The sequence below is a fragment of the Poecilia reticulata genome, linkage group LG18, assembly GCF_000633615.1.
Source record: "Poecilia reticulata strain Guanapo linkage group LG18, Guppy_female_1.0+MT, whole genome shotgun sequence".
Taxonomy (NCBI): Eukaryota; Metazoa; Chordata; class Actinopteri; order Cyprinodontiformes; family Poeciliidae; genus Poecilia; species Poecilia reticulata.
In genome coordinates, this window is record NC_024348.1 from 11,303,067 (window position 1) to 11,313,549 (window position 10,483).

The 10,483-nt window shown below is 40.3% G+C and overlaps 2 protein-coding genes across 5 annotated transcripts; both read left to right on the forward strand.

Annotated features, from left to right (window-relative positions):
- The first annotated feature begins 140 nt into the window (after positions 1-140).
- LOC108167164 (receptor-type tyrosine-protein phosphatase eta-like) lies at positions 141-3,588 on the forward strand. Of its 2 annotated transcripts, none has more exons than XM_017310295.1 (5): positions 141-371; positions 568-825; positions 1,889-2,146; positions 2,792-3,041; positions 3,337-3,588. In XM_017310295.1, the coding sequence occupies exons 1-4, from the start codon at positions 290-292 to the stop codon at positions 2,998-3,000; spliced, it is 807 nt and encodes a 268-aa protein (XP_017165784.1). In that variant the 5' UTR covers positions 141-289; the 3' UTR covers positions 3,001-3,041; positions 3,337-3,588. The 2 variants fall into 2 exon arrangements, with proteins under 2 accessions (XP_017165784.1, XP_017165783.1); XM_017310294.1 differs by having other exon boundaries at positions 3,347-3,588.
- Positions 3,589-3,833: 245 nt separating this feature from the next.
- On the forward strand, positions 3,834-10,464 carry LOC103480550 (E3 ubiquitin-protein ligase TRIM39-like). 3 transcript variants are annotated; one of them, XM_017310293.1, is made up of 12 exons: positions 3,834-4,086; positions 4,210-4,215; positions 4,603-4,682; positions 4,765-5,608; positions 7,901-8,464; positions 8,541-8,636; positions 8,783-9,016; positions 9,200-9,347; positions 9,431-9,457; positions 9,711-9,856; positions 9,934-10,143; positions 10,229-10,464. In XM_017310293.1, the coding sequence occupies exons 5-12, from the start codon at positions 7,904-7,906 to the stop codon at positions 10,304-10,306; spliced, it is 1,500 nt and encodes a 499-aa protein (XP_017165782.1). In that variant the 5' UTR covers positions 3,834-4,086; positions 4,210-4,215; positions 4,603-4,682; positions 4,765-5,608; positions 7,901-7,903; the 3' UTR covers positions 10,307-10,464. The 3 variants fall into 3 exon arrangements, with proteins under 3 accessions (XP_017165782.1, XP_017165781.1, XP_008433753.1); XM_017310292.1 differs by having other exon boundaries at positions 9,934-10,464; XM_008435531.2 differs by lacking the exons at positions 3,834-4,086; positions 4,210-4,215; positions 4,603-4,682; positions 4,765-5,608 and adding an exon at positions 7,066-7,146 and having other exon boundaries at positions 9,934-10,464.
- The last annotated feature ends 19 nt before the right edge of the window (positions 10,465-10,483 follow it).

Sequence of the window (10,483 nt, forward strand, 5' to 3'; positions counted from 1 at the left end):
TCAAATAAAGAAATTCATGAGTGCGGTTTCAGTATTATTTTCTTAAATATCGTACACAACATAAGATTCTTGAAGGTTTCAATAGTTTATAAGTTAATATTTCCTGATTCGGTTCTGTATCAATGAATATTTATTTCGCAATCAGAGTGAGAATGACATCATCTCAAACCTTGGAGGTGGATCATTCCTGTGGATTGGCCTGTACCGAGAAAAACTCTGGTCTGACAGCAGCACCTCTTTATTTCGAAACTGGGCGGACGGTCAGCCAAACCACGGCGACGAAGAGTGTATGGCAACACACTTTAATGAATCTGGAAAATGGCACGATCAAGACTGCTCCCTGAGTTACCCGGTCATCTGTTACAAACCAAGTAATGTATCCAGTCTGGGTTGCAAATCAAGTTTTGTAGCTCAGTTGCAGTTATTTCTGTACCTGGCAGATGTCACTAAAGTCTAAAAGTGAACATGAGACTGAAGAATCAGGCATTTCCAGCAGGAAATTATGTCTCCTTTATTAGCAAAATAATTAGACTTATTTATTGTATTTGGTTGATTTTTTTTCCTCAGTTCCACCCAAAGCAGGAGGTTTCAGAGTTTCAGATCAAGATGAGGGCAGCATCACTCTGCAGTGGAATAAAATCAACATCAGCACCAGCTTTGTTCTCCAGTTTAACGGCACAGAGACATTAATCAGAGCAGCAGATGGAGACGGACCTGTGAACTACACAGTTTCATCTCTCACTGTTGGAACCAAATACACATTCACTCTCTTCTCTGTACTTGACGGCGTCAGAAGCAGTGGAGTAGAGCTTACAACGGCCACTGGTGAGATATTTTGGTTTTGTTTTAACCATAATCATTTTGTGGATGTGGCCAAGCTGAGAATTGCATCTTAAGAGTTTATCTTAAATAACTGGCAACAGCAACAATTAATCATTTGAAAATTACTGAGCTCATACTGATCTGTTTTTGCAGTGAACACTTTGAATTTGCATGTCAGACAAACATGAGTTGTATCAAAAAGAGCACATCTGACGTTTATGGAAAAAATATGGTAATAATGTCCAGTCTATCCTGTCTGACTTCTTCTGACTGAGCGCTTTTTTAAAACACAAAGTCCTTCATTCATCCCTGCTGTCTTCTTCCATTTTAGACCTGCACCCGTTCCCATCTTCAACTTGTGATGAAGTGTTGTCTCTGTACAAAATGAGAAATAGAAATTGGTCTACCTTACAACTGCTTAATTAAATAAAAGACATACAAATGTAATGGATAAAAATATGTCTCTCTAATTGTACTCTACAAATAAAGGCTAAAATGGGATGTTTGACTCATTATTGCCAAAGATTAGATTAGAGTTTATTGGACTCAGAAGTCAAAGGAAAATGTTTTGGGCCCTAAATTTAATGTAACTTTCATCTGAGAAAAAAGGAGGATGAATGACATTGTGGAACCACCAGGATCCATTCAGCACCAGAACCGTCACATGAAAGCTCATTGTTAGCTCCTTTATACAAGTAATATAGAATAGAATAGAATAGAATAGAATAGAATAGAATAGAATAGAATAGAAGTACTTTATTCACCCCAACCGGGAAATTACTGTGCAGTTGCAGCATACACATACACACAGATCAAATTACAAAATAAAAATAAAAATATAAAAATAGAATAAAATGTAGAATGTAAGATTCTGTACAATATGAACAGTGAATATTAATAATCTGTACAATCTGTGCAATAGTGCTTTGTAAACAATCTGTACAATATTGATTTATGGACAGATATGTACAATGGTAACTTAACGTTTCCATTTGATTTCTCCACAGGGAGACAGACTGACAAGAGCAATCAGTTCACAGTTTTGTAATTTTTTTCTCTTTCTTAGTGCCACAAAATGCTGAAGACTTGAGGATAACTGCACAATTTGAGACCAATATCACTCTGCAATGGAATAAAGTCAACAACAACACCAGCTTCATCCTCCAGTTTAATGGCATAGAGAAATTCATTTACGCTCCTGGTGGAGATGGACCAGTAACTTACATAGTCTCACCCCTGAATCCTGGCACTAGTTTCACTTTCACTCTCTTCTCTGTGATTGAGAACATCCGAAGCAGCGGAGCACGGCTTACAGCTGCCACTGGTAAGATACCTTACTTTGTCTCATCTTTACTCTGGATGAGTGCATGCTGATTTGAATTGCATATAGCTAAAGTGTGTTTCCAAAGAATGACCAGTATTTGTGTGATGCAAAACAGAGCATCATCCAGAGAGAGTTTGAGTTCATGTGGTGTGAGCTTGAATTTGCATCATGACAAATATCAACTGCAGTATCACAGAGATACCAGGAAAAACCACAAGCTGCTGTACAGCCGCACTGGCAGTGCAGTCTGGCTTCTTGCAATTACTAACAACTAGCATGGTTAGCATTCCTAGGACATGTTTTGTGATGGAAACATTTTCGCTAAGACACTCTACTTATTGTTCTAAGACCAAAGTGTTCATTGTGTGCACATTTTGTGAATTCACTGTTCTTTAGTGAATTAGTCTATTTAAGCTGTAGTAACATGCTGACCCATGACTCTAATGTTTAACTAAAAATGAGTTTGTTGACCACAGACTCGGATTAAGTAGCAATAAGTTCTGAACTTCAGTCACACCTTAGTCGTCGGCGTTCTGTCACCAAATTCAAACTTTTTAAAGATTCAGAATATTTCTTTTTGCTTGTTTTCATATCACTCATCCCTAATATTAAATCACAGGTACTTGTTGTACGTTTTTGTCTTAGTGCCTGAACATCCAAGCAACTTCAGAATATCGATGTTGTATGACACCAACATCACTCTGCAGTGGGATAAAGGCAATGCCAGCTTTGTTCTCCAGATCAACGGCTCAGAGACAAACATCAGCGCACCAGATGGAGATGGACAAGTATTTTACACAGCTCTGTCTCTCACTGCTGCAACTAGATACACATTCACCCTCTTCTGTGTTTGAGAACCTCAGATCCAGGGGAATTAGCATCACTCAAGTCGCCGGTAAGAAGACGAGCTATTATTAAGCCAGCATAATAAATATTTAAGTGAAATAATATTAATTTTCAAGATTGCATAACAATCTGAAAACGTCAGAAGCAGCGGAGCACGAATGCATAACAGTCTTAGAAGTTGTGCAAGATCAACGATGCCAATAAATTATTCTGTACTGCAGCCATATTCCTGAATTTTCAGAAGTTTTTTTTCAGGAAATGGGTGCTAAATACAGACACAGATCCATTTATTGCAACCACTTACTTCATGCTTTGAAATCAAATTTAACTTGTCTCAATTTCAGCTCCTGAAAGTCCCACAGGATTCACAGTATCAGCACAAAATGAGAGCAGCATAATTCTGCAGTGGGATAAGGGCAACGACAACATCAACTTTGTTCTTGAGTTTAATGGCAGATACACAGCCATCAGTGCACCGGGTGGAAATGGACCAGTAACTCACACAATCCCATCTCTCGTTGCTGGAACCAGATACACATTCACTCTCTTCTCTTGGCTTGAGAATACGAGAAGCACCGCAGTACAACTTACAGCTGTTACTGGCAAGTTTCGTTTCTGTTTTAGTTTCTCCTACTAATAAAATCTTAAGAGAAAACCTGTTGTGTATTTTAATTATTAGTAGTTATTGTCATTGCTTAGCGGGATGACAAAATCTCTCATTATTCATGTGACAGACACATGGACGAATTGTGAATTTTATGCTGTATGTTTGCAGTTACTAGCATCTTTCAGTTGGCGCACTGTCATTTATTTATTTTTTTGTTTTCCTTGCTCAGCTCCTCAAAATCCAGAGAACTTTAGACCATCAACGCAAGATGAGACCAGCATCACTCTGCAGTGGGATAAAATCAGCGACTTTGTCGGCTTCGTCCTCCGGTTTAACGGCACAGAGATAAACGTTGGTGCACCAAGTGGAAATGAATCAGTAACTCATACAGTCTCATCTCTGACGGCTAGTACTAGATACACGTTCACTCTCTTCTCTGTGTTTGAGAGCATCAGAAGCAGTGGAGTCAGCATCACAGCAACTACTGGTGAGATCATTTGCTTTTTTAATATGTGGTTAAAAGGTCCTCGTGCATGTTTCTGGCTATTAGCATTTAAGATAATTTATTTCCTGTTCTCTTTTTTCCCTTGCTCCACACATCTGTCCATAGGGCCAAGTAAGTAAATGCAGCTCTGAAACTTAATCCAGCTATATTTTCATCAATAAAGTTTGTTTTTTCCAGTCCAACACACTTTCAAAATGTTGTTTCTAGCTGCACTGATTTATGTAACTTTGCTAAGACAATAACTTCGCTTATTATGTTAAAAAAGCTAACACCAGTGTTGTCCCAGTCAATACTAACAAGAACTATTTCTTAAGTCAGTCCATGCTGCTCATAGTGAATTGACTTATGTTAAAAGTTCACCACTAATATATTTTAAAACAAGAAAGCTTTGCATTGAATTAGTTATTTTTCATTTATAATAATTAGTCAGAAATAGAGTGTAAATGCATGGAGAAATGACTGCAGGTACTTTTTCTTCCCATTTTTTCTTTTTACCAGATTACATTGTTGCTTTAAACATGAACTTGAAGTCCTATGGTGCATTGTCAGAATAAGAAATTCAGGCTTTTGTGACGGAGGTAAGATTATTTGTTTATTAGTTTATTCAATAGATTAATCAAACCTTATTTTTTCTGATGTGACATCATCTTGTTTTTACAGTTCTTTCTTAAACATGGTATCCTGCCACAGTTTTCCGTGAGGGTTAAATCTGTCGAGCCTTAAGATGAGCAGAGGAACGTTTTCTCCTGGAGGGAAAAAATATGTATAATCACGAGAAAATATTTTGTCAAATTTTTAAATGTACAGAAAAATAAGTATCAAACACATCACAATTTTTCATCATAATATTTCTAAAGGTGTTATTCACATAAAATTTTCACTAGTGGAAAATAACAACCCATTTGATCCATGCAAAGAAAGAAATAAGTTCAGAAATTAAGTCATTTGTAATATTGTGAAATGACACAGGGAAAAGGTCTTGAACACACACAGAAAGGGAACTGATCTGATGTCTCGGAAAGCTTAAAATTAGCAGGTGCAATTGATTAAAAGAAAACGATAGTAATGCACTCATCCACGCAAGACTCCATTTCTGAAGAAAAAGCATGTTGCAGCTTGATTTCTTTGCTTATAATGTTCCGTAGTTATTATGTTCCTTAAGTTTTATTTTATAATGTATTTGTTATTTTGTAAAGCTAGGTATCATTTGCATATATTAAGAAAACTTTGCTGCACGGCATTTGGACAACTCTTTCTGTAAATAACCCCAAATTAAGCTCCTTATTTGTTGTATTGCCTCTTGGCGTTTGTTGTCTTTATTTCATTTTGTTTTGTGTAGTATATGGTTGACTTCCGGTTTTTTGATATGTCGCTTTTATTTTGGTGAGAGTTTCCGCTGTTTATGTTGTGGAGCGGCAGCTTGGCAACGGAAGGAACGGAAGACAAGTTGCGAAAGTGTTTTAAAAATGTATCTTATTAGCGGCCCCCTTGATGGCTGCACAAGGTATGTTTATTTTGTGAATGAGGATGTTTCTAATATTGATCAGCTGGAATTGTGAATTTGTTTTATTGTAATCAAATAGGGTGTAGTTTTTGAATCAGAGTCGATATTTTTAGTGGTGAACGTTTTATTTTTAGTTTTCATCAAACGTTACGGTTGTAAGAGCGTGGTTTTTAGCTTACTGTGTGTGTGTGTGTGTGTGTGTGTGTGTGTGTGTGTGTGTGCGTGTGCGTGTGTGTGTGTGTGTGTGTGTGTGCGCGTGTGCGTGTGTGTGTGTACACATCCCTTACGGTGAAACTCAAAATTTACTCCCAATAAACCTCACAGCCACAATCCTTCTTTGGGGGGAGGAGGGGCCTTTGCAATACTGTCAAATACTGAAATCATGTAGATAGTTTGGCCAAATGGGGACGAAATTGACGAAAGCTCATATTCCAGCATGATCTGAATGTTATATAATTACTGCTATCCTCTATTTCACACTTGCTAGAATTTCAACCTTATCTGGAAGGAACAGAAATGCAGACGTGAAGCAGGGTGACGCCTTTATGCTTCACTGAATCAAAAAATATGCCGTGTGCAGAAGATTTTACAGTCAGACGAGATAAGAACGTAGCTACTATTTAGCCACATTGGTATCAACATAGAGGAGTCAAGGCTACTAAATCAAAGCTCCCTGCACCAAATGGTTTGGCTCGGTGCTGTGGGGCTATTTTGGAGGAATAGGTGCTGGTACATTGGACAAATTGAATGGAGTAACACAACAATGATCCATAATGTATACTGGCAACACCGGACCTCCATGTGCTGTTGATTGCTACATAGTTTACTTGTAATCCTGGAAAACGTAAAGTCCAAATAATCTATGTGCCGAAAAGCATTTTGGGAACAGTGTTACATTGTTGCCTTAAATATGGAGTTGGAGTCCTATGGGGGAGCTGACAGAATGAGAAATTCAGGCTTTTGTGACACAGGTGAGATTATTCATTTATTTAATATGTTTAATAAAGCTTTTTTTTTCCTGACCTCTGGTGTTATTGTTTTTACAGTTCTTTTTTAAGTACGGTATCCTGTCACAGTTTTCCATGAGGGTTGAATCAATGAAGCCACAAGATGAGCAGAAGAACATTTTCCCGAAGAAAATGAACATTTATAACCACGATGAGAAAATATATTATCACATTTTGATATTGTATCATGTATCAGTCATAAATTAATTAAAAATCGTTCTCACGACACACTTTATTAAGTCATGTTTTCCCTTTTTATTGTATCATTGGGTGAATTTTTCTGTGGAAAATTTGACTTGACCACTACAGTTGGATATATTTAGAAAAATCTAGGAAATATTTTACAAATCAAATAAATTTCTGTTCCTGGTGTGGACTTCGCCCCTCCCACTATAGAGCAACATGGGGGGAAAAAAATTCCCACAGGGAGTGGTAACAGCTAAATGGGAAGGACTTTGGCTTGACAGCCACAATGCCCAGTGTTTGCCTTTGCTCCAGGCGAGGTCATCTCTCACATTCAGGGATTAAAAGGTAGGATAAAAACTAAAACATAACAAAACGCTGGTACTGAACACTGAAATGTACCAGGAATGTGATTTTCTTTTGATTGATCCTCATAGAGACTAATGTAGAAGGACAAATGACTAAACCAGAAGCTGACTCTTCCAGAGGACAGTTAAATGTGTCTTGCATAACAAATTAAAAGGTTTGTAGATTGATATGTTTGTGCTTAAGGGAAAAGAGGAAGTGCGTAAGTGTTTTAGTTTTATGTGCTGTCTAATGTTTGAAAGAGAACCGAAACAGAGCGTGAGATACTGAGTCATTCGTCCAGGCAGGTGGACTTTGGCCAAAAAGTCTTGCTGAACTGATTCAAGCTAATGGCCAAATGGGTCCGCAGTAACTGAAATGTTCAGATTCGTCAGGTGTTTCATTATTTAGTTTCATTATTATTTCATTTATTTTAATGTTCCTGGAGATGAAACATAATTTAACACAAAGGCCAGAACAACATAGCTATGACAGACTTGATGATGCAGCAGCTGCTGTTAACAGATCAGATTAAACTTTGCATTCAAGATTAAGCCTGAATGTTTATTGTTGTTTAATTTACATTGGCTCAAAAATTGCATTCATAGAACGCAGACACAAATAATGCATAATAATAATGAATGGTTGGTTGTTTTTGACGGAAAGTGGTGCATTTCTTCAGACTTCAATGGCAGAAGTTGATCATTTCACAGATTATCTGTTAAGTTAACCCCACGGTTCTTTTTCCCCTCTTGAGGTCATGGCTTCGCATGGCTTATTTCTGTCCAAGGAGCAGTTTCAGTGCTGCATCTGCCAGGATGTTTTCTCCGAGCCCGTCTCCATCCCCTGCGGTCACAGCTTCTGCTTCACCTGCATCACGGCCCACTGGGAAGGCAGGCTCTCCATCGACTGCCCCAGATGCCACACAGAGTACGAGGTCTGCCCAGAGCTCTGCGAAAACTCCTTCGCCAAAGAAATGTCGGAGAAGATCCGAGCCAGGAGGCAGGACGACGTGCCGGGGAAGACAGTCGGCTGCGGCGCATGCGGGGGGAAGCAAACGAAGGCCCTGAGATCCTGCCTGGTGTGTCTGACCTCGTATTGCGAGAGCCACCTGGAGCCTCACCTCAGGGTTGGCTCGCTGAAAGCTCACAAGCTGATTGAACCGGTGGGGATGCTGGAGAACCGGGTGTGCAGGAGGCACCAGGAGCTCCTGGAGCTGTTCTGCAGAAGTCACCAGAAGTTTGTTTGCGTGCAGTGCGTGAAAACCGACCACCGCTGCAACGACACAGTCCCAGTGGAACGAGAGAGCCAGGACAAGAAGGTGACTCTCGAGAGGCTATAATCTTAAATCCAGAGAGATTTTTGTCTACAGCTCTGAGCACGTTTTCTGCTTTTAGGGTCAGATTAAAATGATTCAAGGTGAAGTTCAGCAGAGGATCCAGGACAGGCTGCAGAAGCTGGAGGAGATCAGACTCAATCTTGAGCTAAGCAAAGTGAGTTGATCCTGGGCGAATTCAAACTACCAGAGGGATACGCCACAGTTAATTCATGGAGTGCAATAGACAGAGAGATTGCTGCTCCAGTTTACAAGCATTCCAACATTTCAACCTGATTTTCAGTTTTTATCACTCACCCGCAGGAGAACACAAAGAGGGACATTGAGGAAAGTGGGCAGGTGTTCTCCGCTCTGTCCCGCAGCATCGAGAGAAGTCGAGCCGAGCTGGTCGAGTTGATCCAGAGGAAGCAGGAGGCGGCAGAAATGAGGGCGAAGAGGCTGATCGCTGGGCTGGAAACAGAAATCTCTGAGCTGCAGAGGAGAAGAAAGGAACTGGAGCAGCTGCTTCACCACGAAGACCACCTCCACGTTCTGCAGGTCAGGAGTGTTTACAGGTTGAAAGTATGTCTGAGTTTTTTTGGGTGTGAGTTCATTTAAGACAACTGGTCCAAGTGGCATCAGAGTCATAATTGGGTGTTTGTAAAACACAAAGTGAGGGATAATGACAGGCGCAGTGACACACTCTAATCAGTATGTCTTGATCTGACTCCTTGGCTGCAGAGCTTCCCGGCTGTGAGCTCTCTTCCGTCTACCGAAGACTCCTCAAACATCGTCGTCCATTCAGAAACATGCCTGGGAACCATAAGGAGAGCGGTGGCTGACATTCGGGAGCAGCTGCAACTGCAACTGGAAAAACTTTCCTCTCGAGGTTAGTCGGATCAGCAAAGCACCTCGTAATTTTCTTTATTTTTCATCATTGAATCGATTGAGGATGTTCTCATTGGCTTTCAGAATACGAGAAGATCCAGCGGTATCCAGGTAACGCTTCACTGACTTTCAGATGTTTTAGTATTGCCTCTCATTTTTTTGTGTGTTTTATCCCAATTAAATAAATGCACACAAATTTAAGGTTGAGTTTACAAGATGTCTTTGCTGTAGTAAAAGATTAATTTCCAATTAACTTGTGGTTTGTGGAAGGCTGTATCGTTTATATTTCAGTCCTGTAATCATGATTTGAGTAAAAACGGGAAGATGAACACTCCTCTGCTGTGATCTCCTTCTGTCCACCAAGCTGATGTCCTTCTGGACCCCAGGACGGCCAACCCCTGGCTCGTCCTGTCAGAGGACGGGAGGCAGGTGCAGGACGGAGACGTGATGCGAAATGTGGCAGATCTCCCAGAACGTTTTGACAAAGCTCCTTGTGTCCTCGCTCTCATGGTAACAAAAGCATATGATGTGTTTTTAGTGTGCGATGCCTCGTTGTGTTGTCTAAAGCCTGATTCTTGTCTCTGCAGGGTTTCACCACAGGGAGGCGCTACTGGGAGGTGCACGTGGGAGACAAAACGGCGTGGGACTTAGGCGTGGCTCGAGCATCCGTGAAAAGGAAAGGAGCTGTGACTCTGAGTCCAGACGACGGTTTCTGGACCGTCTGTCTGAGGAAAGGAGCTGAGCTCTGGGCCTGTGCAGGAGAGGCGGAGCTGCTGTGCGTTTCCAAGAGGCCAAAGGTCATTGGCGTGTTCCTGGACTATGAAGATGGGGTTGTTTCTTTCTACAATGCAGAGAAAGGGTCACACATCTATTCATTTACAGGGTTTCGCTTCACCGAGGCCATTTTTCCCTTTTTCAACCCGGATACGAATGAAAACGGCACCAACAAATTGCCGCTGACCATCCAGCCCATCAGGAAACGGATCTTTGGCACAGATTTAGATGACATCACTATATGATATTTTAAATATGTATCCGTCAGCAACGTTTTATTTATGATACAATTTATGTTAACATTGTTTTGCAAAGCTCCCTCAGCACTCCATTATTCACAGTAAAGCCTAAAAATACTATTTA

Coding starts and splice junctions, on each gene's coding strand:
- LOC103480550 (XM_017310292.1), top strand. CDS start 7,904: ATGGCTTCGCATGGCTTATTTCTGTCCAAGGAGCAGTTTCAGTGCTGC. Junction 8,637..8,782: donor TCAATCTTGAGCTAAGCAAA/GTGAGTTGATCC, acceptor ACTCACCCGCAG/GAGAACACAAAGAGGGACAT. Junction 9,857..9,933: donor CTTGTGTCCTCGCTCTCATG/GTAACAAAAGCA, acceptor TTGTCTCTGCAG/GGTTTCACCACAGGGAGGCG.
- LOC108167164 (XM_017310295.1), top strand. CDS start 290: ATGGCAACACACTTTAATGAATCTGGAAAATGGCACGATCAAGACTGC. Junction 826..1,888: donor AGAGCTTACAACGGCCACTG/GTGAGATATTTT, acceptor TCTCTTTCTTAG/TGCCACAAAATGCTGAAGAC. Junction 2,147..2,791: donor ACGGCTTACAGCTGCCACTG/GTAAGATACCTT, acceptor TTTTTGTCTTAG/TGCCTGAACATCCAAGCAAC.